The sequence below is a fragment of the Lycium ferocissimum genome, chromosome 5 (assembly GCF_029784015.1).
Source record: "Lycium ferocissimum isolate CSIRO_LF1 chromosome 5, AGI_CSIRO_Lferr_CH_V1, whole genome shotgun sequence".
Classification (NCBI taxonomy): domain Eukaryota; kingdom Viridiplantae; phylum Streptophyta; class Magnoliopsida; order Solanales; family Solanaceae; genus Lycium; species Lycium ferocissimum.
The window spans coordinates 8,054,704-8,079,765 of record NC_081346.1 but is presented as its reverse complement, the minus strand read 5'-3'; the positions used below and the strand labels follow the sequence as shown (position 1 = coordinate 8,079,765).

Genomic DNA, 25,062 nt, shown 5'->3' with positions numbered 1-25,062 from the left:
CATAAAAAAAGCCCTTAAGGTTCTCAAAATTTATCAAAATTTGTAAGAGTTCACAAAGTAATAAAAAATTTAATTAGGGGTAAAAAGAGACAAAAAATTCATGTGAGGACTGCAAAAAATTATTATTCTCCCATATATATATATATATATATATATATATATATATATATATATATATATAGTAGTAATATGACAACTACTTTCTCATCCGGAAAGCAATTTCTAATTCATGTTCCTGGTACAACAAAAAAATCTTCTTAAATTAAGGTCCACCTGTCCAACATCTGATGTAGCCATGTGGCCATTTTGTGGAATCTATCAAAGCCTTTTTTTAATTTGTGCTTACTATCGACGTGCACGCACATATGCTCAATTAATATCTTTATTCCTTCGATGTTTGATGAACCTTTGATAGTCTATATTTAAAAACAAAATCAGTACTCGCTTTGTGGACATTGCTGTCGAAAATCTATACTTCAATTATTAAGAATCAATCTGACAAGAACTGCTATGTATACCTTTAACGATGGCAAGGAAATCAAATAATCAGTACTATTCAATATATACGTAAGAATCTAATTGACCTGCTATCACATTCTCGTCTCGGTAATGCATGGAACAAATATAAGCAATAAATACAAGTAGCTAGCAGTAAAAAGTTAAAGACTAAATATCCAAGGTGAGGATTATACAGTAGTACTACTACATTATATTTTGCATGCATATTGTTATACAGCAGCCATATATATTCACGATTAATTAGATATAAAAGTTGTGTTTGCCTGACACGTAATATGTATGTACATATTCGATTTAACTAGTAGTAGATAACAAAACATAGCATAATGTTGTCTGCTTGCTTATACTTAGTAATTAGTTTTAGCCGTTGAGATGGCGAAGCATCCATGGCGGCATGACAGAAGTGTTTTGTGGTTGGTGCCGCGATGATCCTTCAACTTCTCCATGGTTTCCTGCATCCGGGTATGCTTCCCTGCATTTTTTTTCACATCCAATCAAATGCCTTAGTGATCTCTCCATCAAAGCATTTCTCAACATTAGAAATAGAAAGATCATACAGTAAGGGTTTTTGATATTTGACAAAATTGATGTAATGGCTAGGGATATGTGATTTTCGGGCACTTGCATTCTTATTAGGGAAAAGGTCAAATTCATTATACCACACAATCCTAATTTAATCCTTTGTTATACTTTGGGATCAGTCATACTTTTATCATTAGTAAATTGTCCCGTATTTATCTTTGACTTTAACTAAGCTGCCACATGGATTATATGGATTCCGCACGTCAAAATACTTGGGAAATTGTATACTTCAGGTTGCACTCAGTAGGGTCGAGAATAATGAGAGAACTTGCTAATGATAAGGGTACGAATGAAATCAAACAATAACAGAGAGTAATATTGAGTAAAATATTTTATAATAGAGGGGTTTAAAAAAAAGGCAAAAGTTGAATAGAGAGGAATGAAGAGATTACCCTAGGTGAAGGTTGTTCAAGGGGTGTGAAAAAACGAATGAAGATGAGTTGAGATGATCATGGCTCTGTTGCTCCCACTGACTCTGCTGGGCTATCTCTTTCTCCCTTTCCTTCACCTGTTCAACCAACATCTCAAAACTTATAAATGTTGTTCTTACGCCTGAATTTTGGAGTGAGATGTAGACATTTTAAAGAAAATTAAGTATTACCTGCTTTGAGAGATTGTTGTTTTGCTCTTGCAATGCCTTGTCCTGTGCCATGCAAAAAGAAAGTTATAAAAACCAACTTGATCATGCAACAAATTTTCCCTATTTTTCTTTTATTGAAATTGGATTATTGATCACAACACTAAGTTTGAGACCAAAGGGGAAATTATTCTCTTTGTTCACTTTGACTTGTCCAACATATTAAAAATAGATTTTCACTTTTACTTATTCACTTTAACATATCAAAAGAAAGACAACCGTTTTTTGTGTTTATACCCTTAGCATTAACTACTAATTTCCAAATTATTTCCCAAGATTCTTTGAAATTATAATAGTCATTATAGTAAAATATAAATCTCATTTATTATTTTCTCGAGGGAAGTGCAAAGTCAATTGTGGAAAAGTAAAAGTGAGCGGAGGGAGTATTTAAAAAGTCAATATGAGGGCTAGGCTGGTGTCACTTGCAATCAGTGAAGGATAAGCTTATTCTCACCTTCTTTTGCAGCTCAGAAATGGATTCATGCATCAATTGGTTCTACATGAAAAAACTCATCAGTTCAAAATGTTTCTGACATAAACCCCAATATATATATATAGATCTATATGATGCATAAATTTCTAAGAAACTCTAGATATAGATAGAGCTATATGATTCTTGAACTCCTCTATACCTTTCTTGATCGGATGTGCTTCAGAGCCGAATCAAGCTGGTGCTCCAGATTCTGAAGCTCCTTCATACTTAACGACTCCAAGTCTTCTCCCACATAATGCCTGTATTATAATCAAATGGGAGTATGGAAAATTGAAATTAGATATAAGTACTACTTGACTACTGTGAGTATAGGTATACCTTTGGTTTCTTTGCAAAACTTCAAGTCTGGCCTTAAGCTTAGCATATTCCAGAGTCCAGCTCCCCTGCATATATATTAAGTTCCCAAAATTTGATAACTAAGTCCACTGGGGAGCAAATTATAATTAGATTTAACAATACGTTAATTTGGCATACCGGGGTTTCCTGATCAGTAGGATTATGCTGCCTCTCAGCATATGAGTACCTTTCATACCTTTCAAGAATCCTTTCCATGCTGATCCCATATTACAAGAGAGGTTATCAGTAAAATATTTAACGGATTTTCACATATCAAAGCGTAATGGAGAGTAAACTACCGGTCTCATTTTAAAAATAGGATGATTAGCTGTACTGTAGAGCTATATGTATTTTGAGTTTTGATAATTAACAAATAAACGTATTTTTGAGGTAATGAGAGGAACAAGCGGAGAACCAGGTGTACTATGTGTGTCTGTCATGGAAAATTTGGTAGTTTACTGTGAACTCCTAATCAGTTTAAAGTTTGTGTTTACACGTCTTAATTGGTTTTATAATGTCCTCGTAGAAATCTAAGTATAATAAAAAAAGGACTATTAATTTATTTTCCATCTGGAGAAAGTGATTGACTTAACCAAAATTAAAATTGGAAAAGCCGCGTGGTATTTTTGGTATTGTTTGACAGTCTTTGACCGCTACCGAGGTGAGAATGTGCAACGAAATGCACGGATGCTTCAGTACCGAAGTGTGAGAGGTTGGCTATGGACGGTTTTAGGAGGCAGAGGCAGACCGAAGAAGTATTGGAGAGAAGTGATTAGACAGGATAGCACAGGTCCAGCTTACGAGGACATGACCTTAATTAGATAGAAAGTTATGGAGGACACGGATTAGGGTAGAAGGTTAGTAGGTAGTTAAGCTTTGTCCTACTTATTATCCTTTCATACTAGTAATCGTAATATTACCCTCTTATTTTCTTGTTCTTCAATTTCTACATGTTGTTTCTTGTACTTCGATTATCGTATTAGAGAAGTAAAGGGACTAATTCAACTTGATAAGTAGCAACTTCCTACTTTCAGGAGAAGATTTGAGAAATGCAATTTCTTTGTTAGCTAATTTGCTTTAGTAATGTGGAAAGAGTATTGTATAGGCTACCTCTTTCCATTTAAGATTGTTTTATGAATCTCCTTTTGAAGATTAGAGGCAAGGTTCCATGTCCCCCTCTAATCATTGTAATCTTATTACTTAATTAACACGGTAGGGGTCAAGCCAAAACTGTTACATTGCGGAATTCATTGAAGGAAAATATGAATCAAATCAATGTTCATAAAACGGGGTTGGAGAAATTGGGAAAAAGTAGAGAGAGAAAATCTTTTATTTCCTTTGTGTAAAAATAAACCAACCAAGTCTTTACAATTACACTTCACTATATATATACATGTGTATATGAGTACAAAGAGTAAACTAGATAGACTTAAGTATAAACTGAGCTAAACTATATGAACGAAACTAAGTATCAACGTCCCCCCGTCCCCTCCCCCCCCCCAGGAAGCTAGGATGGGACACCAGGCCAAGTTTGGAGAGAAAAACACCATGATGAACACCTGGAAGAGCCTTGGTCAAGACATCAGCAGTTTGAGAAGCAGTAGGCATACTATGAAGAGCAATGAGACCAGATTGAAGAACATCTCTAACAAAGTGACAATCCACCTCAATATGTTTGGTACGTTCATGGAAACAGGGTTCTTAGCAATGTGAGCAGCAGAGGTATTGTCAGAGACAGGTGCAACTGAGGAAACAGTCAACTCATCTAATAATCTCACAAGCCAAACAATTTCAGCAACCAACTGCCCGAGTGTTCTATACTCAGCCTCTGCTGAAGAAAGAGCTATAGTAGCTTGTTTCTTTGATTTCCAAGAAACAGGACAACCACCAAGAAAAAGCACATAACCACTAACAGACCTTTTACTAGTAGAGCAACTGGCCCAATTTAAATCACAATAACCAACTAGAGAGAAACCAGGTGAATTATTAAAGAACAAGCCCAAATCAGTAGTGCCAGATAAGTAATTGAGAAAATGTAAAGCAACTTCAAAATGTGGAACTCTAGGTTGGGACATAAATTGACTCAATTGTTGAACACTAAAAGAAATATCAGGCCTAGTGTGCTGAAGAAAATTCAATTTTCCAATCAATTTCCTATACAGAGAAGGGTCAAGGAGGAAATTCCCTGGGTCAGCAGCAAGTTTGATGTGAATGTCCAAAGGGGAAACTACTGAGGACACAACAGAATAATGGAACTCATGCAAAAGTTCTGTAAGAAACTTTTGCTAACTCACAAGAAAACCTTGAGGGAATCTAAGTATCTGTAAACCCAAAAAATAGTGAGTTAGTCCCAAATCTTTTATTTTGAACTGAGCATCTAAGTAAGACTTGAGGGACTTTATCTCCTGTATATCGTTCCCAGTTAACAGAATGTCATCTACATATACAACCACAATAGTGAAGGAAGAACCTACTGACTTAAGGAACAAAGAATAGTCATTTTTACTGGAATAGTAATCCCTAGACAGTAAGGCAGATGAAAGTTTAGCATACCATTTCCTTGAGGCTTGTCTAAGTCCATAGTGACTTATTGAGCTTACAAACTAGGGGAGAAGAGGAAGGAACAATAGAAGAAAAAGAATTCTGAACTTGCAGCCCAAGGGGAACTTTCATGTACACCTCTTCATCTAGATCACCATGCAAGAATGCATTATTAACATCTAATTGATGAATGTCCCAACCATTTTTAACAGCCACAGACAACAAACACTTTATGATGGTGAGTTTAACTACTGGGGAAAAAGTTACAGTAAAGTCAATTCCTTCATGTTGTGAATCACCACCGATAACTAACCTGGTCTTGTATCTCACAATTGTGCCATCAGCTTTTAGTTTTATTTTGTACACCCACTTGGAGGAAATGACTTTCCTTCTAGAGGGAAGTGGAACAAGGGTCCATGTGTTATTAGCTTCCAAGGCCTGAAATTCTTTAAGCATAGCTTCCTACCAAGCAGGGTTAGAAGCAGCTTGATGATAGAACTGAGGCTCAATTAAAGCATAGTCAGTAAAAGCAATTGTATCCTTGGATGCAGAAGCTTTATAACAAACATATTGACTTAAGTAAGATGGTTGTACATGGGCTTTGGAGGGTTTCCTCAAAGCAATAGGAGGTGATGGGGTAGTTGAAGAAGAACCAGATGTAAGACTATGGGAGGAAGCAGGACTAAGAGGCAAGAGAGTGGTAGATGAGGCAGAAGCAGGTGTACCATGGATGGAAAAATCAGGAGAAGTAGGAACATGAGCATTGGAGTGAGGAGGAGTAGGAGTATTAGATTGGGAAGGAGGAGGTTCAGTAACATCAAGTGATGGAGGAAGAAAAATGGTTTCCTAAATTGTACATCTCTGGAGAAGAAAACAACATGTTTGTCCAAATCAAGTAATTTGTATGCTTTCTTGGTTATGCTATAACCAAGAAAGACACAAGTCTGGGACCTGGACTTAAACTTATCTCTATATGGTTTAGGAATTGTAGCAAATGCAACACAACCAAATGGTTTGAAGTGGGAACAAAAAGGATCAGTTTTGTAAAGAAGAGTGTAAGCAATAAAATTATTCAAAAGAGGAGAAGGGTACCTATTTATAAGGTATGTTGCAGTGAGTACACACTCACCCCAATATTTGACAGGGAGATTGGACTGGAATAAAAGAGATCTAGCTGCCTCCAAAAGGTGTTTAGCTTCCTCTCCACAACCCCATTTTTTTGTGGAGTGTGAGGGGTGGATGTTTGATGGACTATGCCTTGGGAGGAAAATAAACTAGTTGCTACTGAACTAGAACCCAATTCAAAAGTATTGTCAGATCTTATGACCTTGACTGAAGTATGAAATTGATTTTGGACCATGTAAATGAAGGATTTAATGAGAGGAAAAACATTTGACTTAGTAGAAAGTAAATGAGTCCAAGTGGCCCTAGAATAGTCATCTACTATGGTTAAAAAGTGTTTATATCCATTATATGTTTGGGTGTGATAAGGATCCCATAAATCTATGTGAATGAGTTGAAAAGGTGTTGTAGATTTAATAGAACTAGCCTGGAAAGCTAATCTCTGTTCTCTTGCCATGGGGCAAATTTTGCATATAAAATCTTGTTTCTTGGACAATTTATCATGTAAAGCATTGATGAATTTCATTCTATGGTAAGGCATGTGGCCTAGTCTTAAATGCCAAAGTAAATCTACATTAGTGGTAGCAGAATAACAAACAAGAGAAACAGATTTTGAATCAACTTGAGAAACAACAGAGTGTAAAGCAGCTTTATTAGTATTGGAATAGCAATCAGTAGCTGCAATGGCATTTTACAGAGGGAGTGAAAGTAGGAGTAAGAGACATAGGATCAAGTGTGTAGAGCCCTTTTGACACCTTACCAAGCTCCAGTGGCCTCTTCAGAGAAAGGCATTGTAGAACACAGTTAAAGGCAGTAAAATAAGCTCCACATTTAAACTGGCATAGTAGTTTATTTAAGAAATCAAATTATATCTAAAGGAGGTACAAACAGGACATCTTGTAGAATCAACTCTGAAGATAGTGTAAGTGTATCAGTGCAGGTAACTTTAACCATATATCCATTAGGTAAAGTAATAAGATATGGGACAGGAAGAGGAGTGATAGGTGTAAGGAAAGATTTAATAGGGGTCATGTGATTGTTGGCACCTGAGTCTATGATCCAAGGATTATCAACTACTCTAGACATATGACATGCAAAAGAGCTACAATTACTAAAATTAGAAGTGCTTACTAGACCTGCATAAATTGTGTCAGATGAAGCTTGATCAGGACATGCACTCTTGAGGTGTTGCAACATACTTATCATTTGAGTCAATTGTTCAGGTGAGAACTGTGTTGCTTTCCCATCAATTTGAACAAATTTGATTAAAACCTCAGATCTCATTTCAACTTGAGTGTCTAGACCTTGAACACAAGCAGCAGTCCTCCTATATTGGTTTGAGGATGTGTTTGTAGGAGAGTGATGAGTGTTGGTATTATTGTCATTGTTGTAGTTCAAACTATTGATGCACTGACGCTTTCTACAATTTGCAATCACGTGACCATGCTTCTTACAATATCTACAAAACAAGCTGTTTGAGTTGTTTGAATTTTGATTTGGTCTCCTATTATCAAAATTCACCTTCTGTGAGTAATTATTTTGTTGCTTTGGAGGATATTGGCTTGAATAGGGCCTTTGCACCCCTGTAGAGAAGGATGCAGCATCTGAATGAAATGAAGGACTAGAAGTGTGTGCCTCTAGTTGAATCTCATCATTTATCAGCATGGAGTATGCTGTGTCAACATCAGGAAGTGGTTTACTCATCAAAATATTCCTCCTAACTCCTGAATAGGCTTCATTGAACCCCATCAAAAATTGATGCAACCTTTGTTCTTCTTCTATTCTGAAAACCCTCTTTATAACAACAAGAGCAATCAGGATATGTAATAGAGCATGCAAGTTCATCCCACAACTTCTTTATTTTGGAGAAGTAGGAGGCAATACTTGAGGACCCTTGAGAAATAGATGCAATTTCTTTTCTGATTTGATGTACTTTAGTACCATTAGCTTGCCCATACCTCCTCTCAATATCCTTTCACAGTTTTTCTGCAATTTCTGTGTACATTACACTCTCCCTAATCTCAAGTTCCAGCCCATTCAATATCCAAGCAAGCACTATGTTATTTGCTCTACACCAAGGCTCGAAATAGGGGGAATTTTCTTCTGGTGCCTTAAGGTTCCATTGACTAGTCCTAGTTTGTTCTTACATGACAAACCTATCAACATACTCCTTCTCCAACCTCCATAACCATTTCCATTGAACTTAGAGGTGACTAGAACAGTTCCTGGACTATCAGATGGTTGCAAATAATATGGATGAGATGATTCAACTGTGAAAGGGGTAAAACCGTCACTAGATGTTCCATCATTCGCATAGGATGTGGAATTATTTGCATTTGTTGCATTATTAGCAGCACTAATAGGTGTATTAACTACTGGAGTAACCATTTTGTATACAATAACTTAACACAACAACCAAATGCAAATCGCATATGTCGATGTAAAAAATGAATCGAAATTAAGGCACAAACAATCAAATCGAGTGCACGAAGAGGAGAAAATACCAATCAACAGGAGTAATTGTTACACCCCGCACTTTCAGAGCATGAGTATGCCATGTACATCACCGTAGTAATGGAGTGTCGGGGACGTCCATGATGTTTTGGAAGGTACAAGCCATGGGAAGTATGTAACAATAAAGTAAAGAATGAATTACGATCTCGTAAATCGTAATCGGAAAAGACTATTTCGAAACACAAGAACATGGCCATTATCAAGTATAATAAATGATAAATATCATGCAGGGGGAGTTGTGGAAGATTCCAGGACCAAGCAAATCAACGAAAATAAGTTTGTCGAAAATTTGGAACAAGTTGGAAGAATTAAGGACAAAATTTTGGGTCAACTTTGGAGGAGTATATCTCCAGGTATATGAGGAGTTTTAAGGTGTTTTAAAATCCTAAAATGAAGTTCGTCGAGTCTAGTTTCCAACACAATAAACTGCTCGTCAATAGGACATCGGAGTAGAGAATTATGGACGTTACAAGTTCAGCTGACAGAGCAGAAACGTGCTACAAGATCTGCTACGTGTAACCGCCTTGCTACGATGCGCTACGATGAACCCGACCCGAATTTGACCCCTATAAAAAGGGTAATAACCCCCTTTTTTCATCAGATTTTCCTGGAAAATTCCAGAAATTGGAAGAGAGAAAGTGGAGGAATCAAAAGTGAGCAATTTTTAAGTCGCGGGGTAGTGGTTTATGTCCGGGTAACTCATGGTTGTGATTCTAGTATTGTTTTGCGGTGGATTTTAGCGTGGATATTGAGGATATTGCCGTCTTAACAAGAAAAAAGGTATGAATCTTTCTCTTTTGGTATTATTTAAGGCTTATGTACGGAGACAAAGTCGTTAAATAATTGTATAGTAATTAAGTTGGTTAGTTATGGAAGTTGGAAAAACAGCGTGTGGGCTGTTTTATGGTACATATTGGTGTTGGAGATGATGTTATTAATGTTGGTATTGTTGTTGTTGTTGTTGGTTGCTGAATTGAGATTTCGGGCTAGGCATATAAACAGGGGAAATGTTGCCCGATTTTCGGCAGGATATAGAATAGTTTGACTTGAAAGCTTAGCACAAATATACTACGATGAGTCTAACGATTGTGTGAATCCTCTTAAATGTAGACTTGCGAGCTCGGACGAATAAGTGTAGATAATTGGAGGCTGAACAGGTATGTTAAGGCTAGTCCCTTTCTTCTAAAGGCATGATTTCTTTCTTATGAATCCAATAGGTGTTTTTCAAATGTCCCATGATCCCTTTATGTGAATCCATAAATGTATTCCAAGAATATTCTTATTCTCAAAAGCTAGAAATTCATAATTCATAGAGTTCATGATTCAAAGGCATGACTTCTTTCTTGATAATCCATAAATATTTTCCAAAATGTCCCTATTTTCTGAGTCAAAGATTTATGATTCTATAAGCTTTTATGACAACAACAACGGACATGTTTTTACAATATGAATAATGATGTTAAAGATGAGAATGTTTCTATGATGATTATGATGATGATGATTTTAATTCTAGAAATTCCAAAGCTTATGATGTTAATACTATTATGAGATTATTGAGATTATTTCATGATTTTCTCGATTTTATTCATTGTTGTTGATCTCACCTTATAATAATTGTTCCTTCAAGGTGAGATATAGCGATGATGATAATTCCATAATGAAAATCGGAGGTTACCGACCTTACGTCGATCCGAAGTAGTTATAGCTTTTATTTGGCTCTCATGCATGCTTTATATATATATATATATGTGCATATATATATGTATATATATGTGCATATATATATGTATACATATATATACAATATATATATATATATATATATATATATATATATATATATATATTACTACATCGAGCCGCGCTATAGCCGGCTGGGTACGACACACACAGTGCAACCATCGATCGGTTGGTTACACACACGAGTCCCGAAAGGTCGGGTACGTTACACATCGAGTCCCGAAAGGTCGGTACGTTACACACCGAGTCCCGAAAAGGCCGGGTACGTTATGATGATGATATTATATATATGTATGTAAGAAAAAGTTTTTTTTAAAAGTGAGCACGCATGACATCCGCGACGAGGCATCCACCGTATTACGAGTTATCTCTCTTATTCCATGTTACCTTCCATATCTATATTACGTTGTTATTCATGCCTTACATACTCGGACATTTTTCGTACCGACGTTCCTTCCGTGGACGCTCGCGCTCATGCCCGCAGTGGCGGGGAGACGGATCGTTCCGTGGGTGTTCTATCGGCCAGATTCTCGGAAGCACTCCACTTACTTCGGAGTCGTTAGCCTATTTGGTATTGTCCTTATGATCATTTGTATTCTATGTAGAGGCTCGTAGACGTGTGTGTACAGTTAGATGTTTTATAGCTCCACCGGTTCATATTGTTGTATAATATATGGGTGGCCTTGTCGGCCTTATTTTGAGCTCTTGATACTTTACTGTTAGCCTTGCCGGCTTTATGATATACGTTATGTTATGGCGACCTTGTCGGTCCGCATATGAACATATGTGCTGAATAATCGGATATTTCTATGTTGGGTCTTTTCTGCGTGCAGGTGTTCTTTGGGTTATGGTTTATAATGTTCAAAGTGACAGATAAGTCAGGTGGTTCCCGGCCGACGGGTCAGAGCCCGTCATACTCCTCGTATGGGTGTGACAGTAATCGAGTTGAAATTTACCAGTCCTTGCTCGAAATCGCCACAACAATGGAAACTAAAAACCCTAACTTCGCGAATTTGATTTGTAAAGAAAACGCTAACGAAACCAGCATCAATCAGTAGAGACGATGAAGTTCATTCCAAATCTGTACGAGTTAAGCTTTGATACCATGTTACATTGCGTTAAATTCATTGAAGGAAAATATGAATCAAATCAATGTTCATAAAACGGGGTTGGAGAAATTAGGGAAAAGTAGAGAGAGAAAATCTTTTATTTCCTTTGTGTAAGAATAAACCAACCAAGTCTTTACAATTACACTTCACTATATATATATATATATATATATATATATATATATATATATATATATATATATATACACACACACGTATGTGTACATGAGTACAAAGAGTAAACTAGATGGACTTAAGTATAAACCGAGCCAAACTATATGAACGAAACTAAGTATCAACAAAAACCCCCACATCTTAGGCTCTACCTAAAGGGGATGTCTTATTATATAAAAAAAAAAAAGTATTATTTTGTGGTAGTTATGACTTCTTTTTTCCAGTTTTATCTTGCTTTTTACAGTATTTTGTCATGTCTTTTATACTGATTTGAACTGCTTGTCCTGGTGCCAAGAGTCTACCGAAAACAGTCTCTCTACCTCCCAAGATAATTAAGGGTAAGGTCTGCGTACACTCTACCCTCTCCAGACTCCACTTTTCGAGATCTCACTAGGTATATTATTGTTGTTTGACTGCTACGTAACCTACCTGTAAATACTTGATGTATTTCAGTTGTAGGCAGGGAACGCACTTCTAGAGATTGTTCGGAGCATGTTGATGAGAGCAATTGTGAGCGATCAGTCCCGAGAGTAAGAGGAAGGAACGTACAAAGATACCAACTGAATGCTTATTCCCAATAATCGAGTGATTGAATTAGAGTTAATCTCTTAGGTCCCGAACCATAGTCCATAGTTTAAATTTTGCTCTTTTGTCTTTGGTGGAGTTGAGGCTAAATCTTATAGGGCAGGTTGTGTGTCCTTTACTCTATTTAGCTTCGTTTTAGTCACCACTAGTTAGAAACGTAACAAAAATCACTTCCATCAACTAATTTTTATATGTTAAGCGGGAGTTCAGAGAGATTTTAAAATTGCGCAGAAATGAGGTTCGCTACTTAAGGTAAATAACATTTCTACCTTATTTAATGGGAGTTCATGATTTATGAAGACCTCCTTCCTTTAATTCATAGGAACGGGAAGTCAAATTCTGATAGTTGTAAAAGTTATTGAATGAATCTATATTATTCTAATTTTAGGCGACAAATAGATTTTGGCAAAATAGCCATTAGTTACCCAATTTGATCGACAGAAGTTTGTAGTTGTAGAAGATAAAATGGTAGAGAAACTATATAGGATGAAGGTCTAAGGAAAATATGATAAAAAACACCAATTGAAGTACTCTGGCTATCCCCTTTTATGTGATAATGTTTGGCTGGATATGAAGTTTTAAAAAATATATAGAATTTTTGAAACTTGTAATCTAAAATAAACAATAGACATTTGTATAATTATAAGTCTTCTCATTAGAGATGAATAGGTTTAAAGTTTAGAATATAAAAATATATCTCATTATTTTTAAAATAAATTTTAAAAAAATAGTAATATAAAATGAGACAAAAGTATAAATATCTTGTCAAGTACCCATGAATGTACACGTACTACGGGAATGGTGGAGATTAACTACTCAAACTCGATAGTCACGGCAAGCTTATTTCATATACAGTATATGCTTCTGAATAGTCCGTTAATAAAAAGGTTTTTGTGAGACCCTCTTTACCCTAACAAGTATATAAATTGTTTAAAAGCTTAAATCTATTTGCAATTTCATTTGAATATGTTGGGGTAATATATGCATTTTAATATTAAAATTAAAATATTAAAGTGCATTATATCATGACATGTTAGTAGAGAAAGTGGGGTCATTATTTTTGTAACTCTTGTAACCACAAAAACATTATCTCCTACTAATTACCCCACGAAACCTTAATTTACTACGCACTTTCTTGACATTTACTTGTGGAAGAAATCTTAAACCTATATACATGATGCTTTCATTCTTGTGTTGTATGGGAAAAGAAAAAAAAAAGTAGATGAGGAGTGGAAGAAAATATTATGTTGTATTTATATTTTGAGGTTAGAGTAGAGAAAGAGAGAGTTGAGACAAAGAAAAATATTCTAAGTCTCCAACTAATTCACTACAAAAGAGAGTACTTTTATGTTGAAGGAATGTGTTCTTATGGTGGAGCTTGGACTCTTCAATTAGTTCGAAGTTGGTTGAGTCACACGACGTTGATGGGTTGTTGCATCCTGGAGGGGACAAGTCAGAGTTTTACTGCTGAACCGATAAAGATTACGCAGCAGTGGGCTTGAATCTCTTTAAAGACAGTAAGATATCTGCGCCTCATCTAGAAGATGATATCTGCGCCTCATCTAGAAGATTTTTTTTTTTTGGTTCATTTTATTGTAATTTTGAACTGTAATTTATCAGTATATTCACCAACAGAATTAAAAAAAAAAAAATCAATTTGCGTAGGGATATTATCAAGCTCAAATTACAACATGGTATATCTAAAGTGAGAAAAACGCCTAGCCTCTTCCTCCTCCTTAGTTCCAAAGTCAATGACTTCAATCATTGACGCACACAATCATTCTACTCCATTTCAATCCCACACTAGTCATTCAAATCTATTCAGTTTCGTTTATTCCCGTTTAACAATAACCTCATGCATCATTACAGCACGTGCCTAGGGTTTCAAGGAAAGAGGAGAAAAAAAAATGAAGAGAGATGATGAAAGAGAAACAAGCGAATAAATTTAAAGTACGTATAGTTATTACTCCCTCCGGATTAAAAAAAAGTGTTCACTTAGCCATTTGCACACTTCTTAAAAAAATACTAACTCCTAGACAAAAATAGGTAATTTAACTAAACTACCCCTAATTAAATAGGCATTGAGATTTGATCATATAATACTCAATAGGGGCAAATCTGGAAAAACAATGTTAATTCTTTCTTGATTTGATAAGTGGACACTTTTTTTGACCCAAGAAAAACTCTTTTTTTTAATCCGGAGGGAATAGTAAACTAGGAAATAAATACATAATTCAGGCATCATACTAACAAGATTCAATATAGACATACAAAAAGGTCGACTGAAGCATGTTGCCATGTTAGTGCTATAGTATGTACTATAGTCGACTGAAGCGTGTTATCTTTCTTTTTGGAAAAATCCAAAAGTTGCTACTATTTCATACACAATTCATTTTTTTTTAAAACATTTAATTATTAAAATTAAAGTGTTATGAGGGGACCCCTTTTATGATCTAAATTCTCCAAAAAAAAGGTTGTAACATTATTTACACTTTGCAGTCAGTTCGGGAGAAATAGATTTTTAGTTCTTTATAAAATAAAATAAAATAAAAAAATAGTTTTATGACCTTTTTACAATAGATCTTCATTTTTTTACACATAAGAGTTTTGAAAAGGTAATTTTCATTTATTCAAATTGTAAGAGGGCAAGAGATTTTATTTCCTCAATCAGTTGTTCATCATGTAACTGTATGAACAATAAATTCGATAGTATTATGATATAAATCATGCTCAAACAAAATAATACATCTAGTATGCATTCCTAAGTTAATGTTCAGACCCTTCTTAAAACTTGCTTATGTATATTTCTATCCCCCACAATCCACAAATGTGAGACGGATAGAGTAACAGTTAAATTTATACTTTACAACAACAACAACAACATACCCAGTGAATCCCACAACGTGGGGTCCGGGAGGGTAGGAATGACAAGAGACCTTACCCCTACCTTAGGTGGGAGGTCAAGCTTTGAAGACCTCGGTAGCCAAGAAAAGGCATATGAAAGGTCGATGCGGGCAAACAAATCAAAAAGTAATTATGAAAATGAAAACAATGAAAGTAAATAAGCCATTATAAACCAACGATACTCGCAAATCAAGAGACAAAAAACTATGTAGCAATATAACTATTCGTAAGAAAGGATAAACGCGGCTACCTACTAGCCTTCTACCCTAATATAAGTCCTCCAAACCCTCCTATCTAAGGTCATGTCCTCGGTAAGCAATAAATGCGCCATGTCCTGTCTAATCACCTCTCCCCAATACTTCTTCGGCCTACCTCTACCTCTTCTGAAACCGTCGCTAGCCAGCCTCTCGCACCTCCGCACCCGGGCATTTGCATCTCTCCGCATCACATGCCCAAACCATCTCAACCTCGCTTCCCGCATCTTGTCTTCCACTAAGGCTACCCCAACTTTGTCTCGGATGACTTCATTCCTAATCCTATCGCTCCTAGTGCGCCTACACATCCATCGCAGCATTCTCATTTCCGCCACTTTCATCTTCTCGAATACGAGATTTCTCGATTGGCCAACACTCCGCCTCATACAACATAGTCAGTCTAACCACCACTTTGTAGAACTTGCCTTTAAGTTCCGTGGCACCTTCACACAACACTCGAGGCAAGCCTCCATTTCATCCACCCCGCACCAATACGGCCATGTGATGTCATCATCAATCTCCCCATTTCTTGTATAATAGACCCAAGATACTTGAAACTATCTTTCTTCCCTCGTATGACCCGGGTGCCAAGCTTCATTTCCACGTCCGCCTCATGCACTATATCACCGAACTTGCACCCCAAGCACTCGTCTCGGTCCTACTCAACTTGAACCCTTTAGACTCCAGAGTTTGTCTCCAAACCTCCAGCTTAGCGTTAACTCCACTGCGAGACTCGTCAATTAGGACTATGTCATCCGCAAATAACATACACCATGACACCTCACCTTGAATTTGCCACGTCAATCCATCCATCTCCATTAAATGTTTACTCTACTTGTGTGTCATGTCCGTTAATTATGACAAAATTCTACTAAGGGAAAAATGGGAAAAAATAATTAATTGTGCCTTAAACTTCTAAAATGACAAATGACATGAGGCGACTATTTTTAATAACCACGACAGATAATTTGAGAAGGAGAGATTAACAGTTAAATTGTTAAATATATAAAAAAAAATTAAAAGAAAAGACTGTCAAATTTTCTTGATAAAAAGTTTACTTCCAATCATCTTATCGCATTTTATCAATTACTAGTAGATCAGAGTTTGTTGGCATAAGTAGATTGTAGAACTTCTAAACTTTTACTTGTACTCAACTAGTATACAACTTCGATTGATTTACCTTATAAATTACTTAGTAAACTCTACTCCGCTTCTTAAATACTCTCCATGAAATTAACTTGCTAAAGTACTTTTAGTTCATCTACGTCCACCCTTGTAGGCTTTTAGCTTGGCACATGTTAGTGATGTTACCCAACATACAAAAACGCCATTGAGGATAAAAGGCTGAACCATTGATGTGGACCATAAGTCCGCTAAAGTTTGGTCAGTATATTATTAGAGACTTTAATTTAGAGGCTTTTTGAAAAAATGGTTGCAATGACAAGATTGTAGTACTGGGTTTTAATTTAAAAGAGAAACAAAACACTGATTAGTCTTGCATTATAATCATGGTTGCCTTCTGTAACTGAACTGACCTTTTTCTAGTTCTACGTACGTCCATTTTTGTTCTACTCTTTGGCCAATTAATTGTTTAAGTTACTTTTTAAACATTTTTTTGAGTAGGAGATTTGCTGCTGTAAGGTAAGTCTGGTCAAAGCAAGTTTTCTTTAGATCCTACAGAAATTAATCCGCAAAAAAGGGTTAAAAAGCACAAACATTCAGCTTATTATGCTGAACTTCTCTTGTTTTCATGAAGATCTATTTGATTTTATGGCTAGGCTATTTTCATAAACAAAACGAGGAAAGATGAACAGGTTGTACGTTCTATGAAGATTGAACCCTCGAAACCTTTAATAGGCTTATTTGCATGAAGTTATGTAAACAAAATGGCATTTTAATACCATGATCTTAACAAGGCAAAAACAAAAACAAAAAAAGAGAAGAAAATAGTAGAAAAGGGATAATAAGAAAGTATGTATAACTTTGGTCTTGAGCAGTGTAGCAGGTTTAATTATAAAACATAAACTTTAACCATTCAAATAAAGAGAATTGGAGGAAAATCAAGAAGCGAAGACCTGAAAATTCAATAGAACAGGGTGCTGGAAAAAATAAAACAGACAATAGAACAGGGTGCAGGAAAAAAAAAACAGACAAGAAAAACAATAAACGAGAAAACTATTCCAATGTCAAGGAAAAAAAAGGGTAAACAAGTAGAGATGAAGAACTGAAAACTGAATATAAAGCATACAAAAGATATTAATTGTGGGATTTGAAGATGTGGATATATACTAGAACGTAACGTAACAAAAAAAAAAATGAACAAGTTAGTGTACTTACCAAGAATCAGTGGAATACTCAAAGAGTTTGCCTTTAGTTGAAAAAACAATCAACCCAACTTCAGCATCACAAAGCACAGAGATCTCCTGAGCTTTCTTAAGCAACCCAGATCGCCTCTTAGAGAACGTCACTTGCCGATTTATTTTATTCTCAATCCTCTTCAGTTGCACTTTTCCTCTCCCCATTTTTTAATTGGAGACAGAAAAATGCTAAGGGTGTTTTTTTATAGCATGAGTATAATATATTTCTCTGTTTGGAAGTGAAATGGTTGTGCCAGATGTAAAGAAAATTATATCGTATTGGGAAGTGGAAGGATCCCCCAGATAGACAGAGAGTGGATGGAGCTGGTTTTGGTAAATACCAGAGTGGTTTCGTCAAAAGATCTGTCGTGTTTTGATTGGTTGAGGGTACTGTTTAGTTGTTAAGTGTGTCTGAGACCACAAGTTAATACCGTGCGTGTGGGGTTGTGAGTAACTGTACGGACCAAAGGGATCTAACATCAGATCATATTCCGATGATGCTAAGGCTGGTTTAATAAAGCTTAAGTATTATTCCCCCAGTCGTGTTTGACTAAATAATAAATTTAAGAACTAAATAGAGTTTTTTTAAGCTTGCAGTTTAAAAATTGTTATAATTATGTGAATATATAAATCAGCTCATTAAGATAAATGGATAGTTTAAAATAAAATTGTTACTAAATAATATGGAAATATGTCACTCTTTTTTAAATTGATTAAAAAAGTTATTACATAAATCGGACGGATTTGTTAAGACTAAATGAGTTTGTGGAACAAGCCGAAATACTCCCTATCTCCCAATTTATGTGGTGTGTTCATTGTTCAAATTCCAAGAGTTAAACGAGCTTCGTGTATCGCAATTTTTTCAAATGACTTTTAAATGTTATGAATTGTTAATTGTTAGTAACTTGTAATGTTTTTTACGTAGTTTTCAAATATATAAATTTGTTTGAAAAAATTTAAAAATTTTATGTCCAAATTTACTGTCAAAATTAAGAAGTTTGACTCTTGAATCTGAGTTGCGACACAAAAATTGGGACATAAGGAGTGATATGTCTATCATGTTTATTTTAATTAGAATTTAAGTAGAGTTAAATTAGTTATTAGGTAGTTGATATAATTCTCTTGATAAATATCAATTAATATCTTCATAGAAATACTAGTAATTAACGCACTATGACATGTTAAGACGGGATTTTCTTTCACTCCTCAATTTCACCCTAAGATGCAATGTCTTCATTTGTTTTTTGTTAAAAGTTAAGAACAAATAGCTTTTTTCTATGTTTATTCTTTCTTAAATACTAGTACTTAGTAGGCGTTTGGCCAGCAATTTTGAAACCATGGTTTCAAACCAGCGTTTGACCATCAATTTTTATAATAAGTCGTGGTTTGAAACCATGGTTTGAATCCAAATCATCCAAAAAAGCATGGTTTGGATTTGAAACCCTGGTTTCAACTTTTTTAAATACAAAATTTAACCCATAAGTTAATATTTTATTAAAAAAATCCATAAGTTGGTAAATATTTTTAATAATTACCCCCATCAATCATTTACCAATCTCATTAACTTCCACCAACCTTTATTTATGTCTACCAATCTTTAATTTATGTGGGAAAATTATATTAAATAGTAGTTACATTACTATTCATGTTAAATTTTCGATTTTATTGAAGTAAAATTTGATTAATTGATGTTGCATTTTTTAGAAAAGCCTTCTAGTAGTGTACTAATTTTGTTATAAACTACGATTTGCTCATTTGGTAAGATTGTATAAGAATTGAGAATGTTTTGATAGTTTTCACAATTTGTGGGGTTTTTATATCTATAAGAGAAAATACAATTTAAAATATTCAAATTGTATGTCCAAACACTTTTCAAACCATGGTTTCAAACCATGTCCAAACGGGGCCTTAATATAAGAGGGAATCTCTTGCTTTTTGTCGTCCTCATAAGCTTTGGGGTGGGGCTTCCTTGGTGATATTCCGAACTTATCCCAAAGCTTGCCGTTTTATGTATCTCCCATGCTTATTGATCTTATCTTAAAAAGGATAGCTTTGGCGGTGAAGATTTGTACAACGAGCTATGTAAATGGTACCTTGTACTTGGTCTTATTTTCTATATCACCATTAGCTTCTAAATAAACACGTGTATTAGACTAAGAGAATTATTTCTTCGTTTTAAAGTGTTTGTCTGGTTTTTACTTGGCACGGAGTTTAAGAAAGTAAATAAGACTTTTTAATCTTGTGGTTGTTAGCTAAACATATGTAAAATGTACCAAAATGCCATTTAATTTTATGGTCTTAAACATACCATGTGGAAAGTTGAAATTAAAGAGTTGCTAAAAAAGAAAAGATACATTCTTTTTTAAACAGACTAAAAAGGAAAGTAAGACATACATGTACTTCTTCCTATGTCCTTTTCATCAAAAGCAAAGGTTGACCCGTTCGTGCGTAAAATGTTCAAATTGCCGGTTTTTTTATTTTCATTAGGGAAGCTATTTTCTTCATTTTTAAGAAAATGATTTTCCTACAAAATATTATTTATCAAAAATTTTGACCAGTCAATAATGGAAAAGTTGAGAAAACGTTTTCTGAAAATGTTTTCCGCCATACCGAACTCACTATTTGTTTTAAACCTCTAAAGTTTTGCTTCTTTAGTGAATAACGAATCTTGTGTTCCTTTGTATTTGCTAAGTCTCCTTCCACACTTCCTTCCTCATAAATAATTTCTTCTTTATAAATTATTCAATTATGTGAGTGAAAAACTTTAATAATTATAAAGACTTACCAACAAAATAATGATACACTTGCCAAGAAATTAAACTAATTATGCAATAGAAAAATGTAATATAAGTTATAATTAAAACAAAAAGAAATTAATATCTTTCTAGCATGAGTTTGAACCCAAACTTAGCACGGACCCTCATGCAACTAGTTAAACTCATAAGAGGAATTTTTGTACTCCTTCCATTCCAATTCTTATGGTACTAGTTCACAGCTTCACCTAATTAAATCGATTAAACTATTCAAAAGTTGAACTTTCATATGGCTAGCTTCATTGCAGACCAACTTTTAAATCTTAATTTTTAATTTTCTTTCTGCTCACACTAGAACGGGATAAATGGATTTTTGATCCTTTACAAATTTTTTTTTAGTTTTATAACTTTTTTACAAAAGATCTTCATTTTTTACACATAAGAGATATGAAAAAAAAAAAATCTTCTACTCAAATTACAAAAGGCGAAGAGATCTTATTTCCTCCACTAAAACGCTATAATTTTACATACACAATTTAAAGCGATAGTGGACTAAAGGCATTTTTCACTTAGGTACAGTCGTACAGAGAGCACATACTCCATACCGCTTCACTAATCAATGGCCTTAAAGAGTATTTGACGGAGTTTATAAGTATTTTTAGTTTATCTATATGTTTGGTAAACATTAAAGTTAAAAGTCTGTCACCTCTTATGAGTATACAACTTATAAACACTTTTGTTTTGATCAAACTTTTCACTTTTTTATCTCAAATACTTTTTGTAATCTCCGAAGTACACTTTATAAACATGCCTTTTAATCATCATATATTATATTGAAATACGGAATGGAAAAATTGAACTGGAATTTTGGCCGGGATATTAGTATATTACATAAATCTGATATGTAATTATGTATGCGTAAGATATTGGCGTGATCTAATTATGATCTGTCCATTTGTTTTTACGTTACATGTACTATCACGAGTCCGCAACTTAAATAACCCACTTTGTGGGATTTGAACATAAATACCCACTAAAAAAAAAAGAAGTTACAATACTACCTTTTGCGCATGAGTTTCCTGCACAAAAGGACTTAACAGTTAACGGCGTTGTTAAGTCCTTTTGTGCAGGAAATTCCTGCGGAATAGGGGTTAATATAAACCCTAACATTTGACCAATTTTCAAGTCACTCTTCACCTCCTCCATTTTTACTCTTTCAACATATTTTAGCCCCCAGAAAATCATGTCTCAAAGCTCTGAAACGTCAAACTTTGTTATAAAACCCGAAGTTTATGAATGTGGTTATTATTGTAAGCTAAGAACATCAAGGACCCAAGATAATCCGGTTCGTCGTTTTTGGCGCTGTAAAGTGCCCGAAGTAAGTGTTTTTACAAATTTTTAGGGTTTAGATTTTTTTTCACATAATTTACTTTCAAAAACTGATTTTCTTGTAATGTTCATAGGATATGAATGATTGCAAACATTTTTTATGGGAAGATAGCAATCCCGTGGACAAAACGATGGCAACGATGTTTAAAAATCCTCCTGTTGATAGACATACCGCGACTTCACGTATCACTAGATATACCGCGAAGTTTGACTCACAGTTTAAGCTTATGGAAGCTCAAGAAAAAATCGACATTTTAGAGGTCTCTCTAAAAGAATCCAAAGAAAAATAAAGTTTTTTCAAGGCTAACCTTAAAGACACTCAACACGAGAAAAATGCTTTGAAAGAAAAACTGAAATTTTGGAAGATTATTTGTGCTATCTTCCTGTTGTTTATTATTTCTATGTATTTTTTTTTTAAGTTTATTATTTTTTGTTATTTTTATGTAATTTGTTTTTACTAGTTGTGCGTTTTCATGTATTATGTAATCGGCACCTTTTATGTACTAATTTATTTGTGTTTTTGTTAAAAATTATGAATTGTTGAACTTTTTATGTATTATTAACTCCAAGAAGCTTATATAAATTAATAATAGACTATAACAATCAAAGACAAATTAAAATCATACTAATTTTCTTCAAATTGATGACTTCATCATAAATTAAAAATACAAACTAAATCATGAGTCCGAAACTTAAATGACCCAAAAACTAAGCAAGTGAACCAAAGTAACCCCTAATCATCTTTAGAATAGAAGTCCTCAATATCGTCATCAGAATAATATTTTGAGTTTCTTAAGACATATCTTCTTTTTGTAGATGTTAGTTCTCTACCCGTTGATGATGCTTGTTCTTCGGTCAACTTTAGCATGTAAAATCTACAACTTCTTGCTAGCATTCTGTTGTGTTCTTTTCTAATCCTTTGTACGGCAACCTCGCAAGAATGTGGATCAGATTGAGGCATGGTCATTGAGAACCTTGTTGGGATTTGAGCGTTAAGATTTTCCAAGTTACGAACAAGATGTTCTGATTCGGCATGCCGATATGCCCATTCTCAGCGTAACCCGCAATAATATTCTCGCGGATCTGAATATTTCACATTGCAAAAATCATCATTACACTCTATAAGAATGTGGGGTGTAAAATTGTCTATCTTGGATTCATTTTTATCAAGATAACTCTATTCACCGGAATAGCTGCTATGATTTGAGCTTTCATCACCACTGTTATTCGAATTATTCGAATAATTTGGAAGGAATACCGACCAATCTACATTTCTACTGCTCGACATTGAATATGTTGTAGTTTAATAACAAATGAAAGGCTACTTATATAGTTGCAAACCCCCAAGTACCCTTAGGGTCGTCATTATGACCCTACCCATTTACTTTATTATAAAAAAATATTAATAGGATCACGGGGATTCATCTTCATCGAACATATCACAGTTCGAATCCCACTTGGATCTGAATTTGATGTAACCATGTTGACCAAATTCTACCCTGAGGCATCATATTTTCATCCGATTGTTCTCTTCGCGAAAACGGTTAAGAGCAAAATTGAACTCTTGTGGTGTACCACAAGGCATTGACGTAGCACGACTTTTTGGACTTTGGAGTCCGAGTGCCCTTAAGTTTTGTTCTAGCATTTCAGCCTCTCTAACACGCCAATTCCACTCAGCTCTCATTGTATTATTATATTCTTGATTGCATCTATAGTTAGGATTATTTGAGTATTTAAAATCATCCTCATGTAGTTCTCATATCCTACCCATTGCTTTGAATATGTTTGCTGGGGTAAAACATGTAATAGAACTAAGATCAGAAAATTGATTCCAAATTGACATAGTAACTCGTTTTAATGTGAATGCTAGTTGTTCGTCATTCATATTATATACTACTCCTTGATTTGACAACAATATGCTCGCTTTTGACCGCTTTGTATGACGCACTTATATTGCGCAACATTTAAATGCGCAAAATATGAGTTTTCGGAATGGCATCCTTGATTTGACAACACTATGCTCGCTTTTGACCGCTTTATATGAGACACTTATATTGTGCAACCAATCATATGCTTTTGGCTTCACTGCCTTGATCATCTCCATCCGCACAAGAAACCTTTTTTCTTTGGGCTCTATTGTAGCCGCCCACATCAATTTGTTTAGTGTGCTGTTTTTAAAGGCCGTTTGAAAATTTGCTTTTATGTGCCTTAAACAAAAGCGATGGTAAGCAAAGGGGCCTGCCACCCCGCCAAATGAAACATATTGTTCAATATGTCGTGATCTCGATCAGATAGCACGCATATGCCTATACGATCCATAATAACATATCGCCTCAAATGTGTCAAAAACATCTCCCATGTCTAGTTACTCTCGTTAGCGGCACTAGCGAAAGCAAGAGGGAATATCGACCCATTGACATCCATTCCTACGGCAATCAGTAGCTTGATGTCGTATATCCCCTACACATGCATGCCATTTATGGATATGACTAGCCGGCAATGAGCGAAACCATCAACGCATGCTCTGAATGTCCAAAAGACAAAATTAAAAATATTACTGGCCACACAAGGTTGGGTGTCGAGCTTTCCCTCTATAATAGTACCAGGATTGAATTTTTGTAAAGCTGCCATATACCTCGGCAACTGCTGGAAAGAGCCCTCCCATGTACCATAAATCATTTCAAAAGTGCGCCCACTATCCCTTTCTCTTGCTTATCGTTTATGATATACTCTCTCAACGTTTCTAATGCAATCTTTGATAGGGATCCTGGACAAGTTTAAACAGACAACATTTAGCAATGATAATTTAATTGATGTCAAAATTATAATGAACTTGGTCGAATAGGTTACCTTAGGGTTTCGGCAACGTCAACAAGTAACGCTTGAGCAATCATATGTGTATCTAAATTAAAATGATTTATTCGATTCTCTTCCATATCACAAGTGTGACGTGGGTGGAATTTTGTGATAATCCACATACTATCATGAGTAACAATAGCCCGAAGCATCCATTGACAACCTTGATACTGTCATCTGCAAACTAATCTCCATAT

General features: G+C 35.0%; 1 protein-coding gene across 1 annotated transcript; it reads right to left on the bottom strand.

Annotated features, from left to right (window-relative positions):
* Positions 1-534: 534 nt before the first annotated feature.
* LOC132055781 (agamous-like MADS-box protein AGL8 homolog) lies at positions 535-18,167 on the bottom strand. Its single transcript, XM_059447765.1, has 8 exons — positions 17,848-18,167; positions 2,706-2,784; positions 2,550-2,614; positions 2,371-2,470; positions 2,193-2,234; positions 1,703-1,744; positions 1,494-1,609; positions 535-991 (listed from the first exon to the last, which is right to left on the bottom strand). Exons 1-8 carry the CDS (start codon positions 18,030-18,032, stop codon positions 880-882), a joined length of 741 nt encoding a protein of 246 aa, XP_059303748.1. The 5' UTR covers positions 18,033-18,167; the 3' UTR covers positions 535-879.
* Between the last annotated feature and the right edge of the window lie 6,895 nt (positions 18,168-25,062).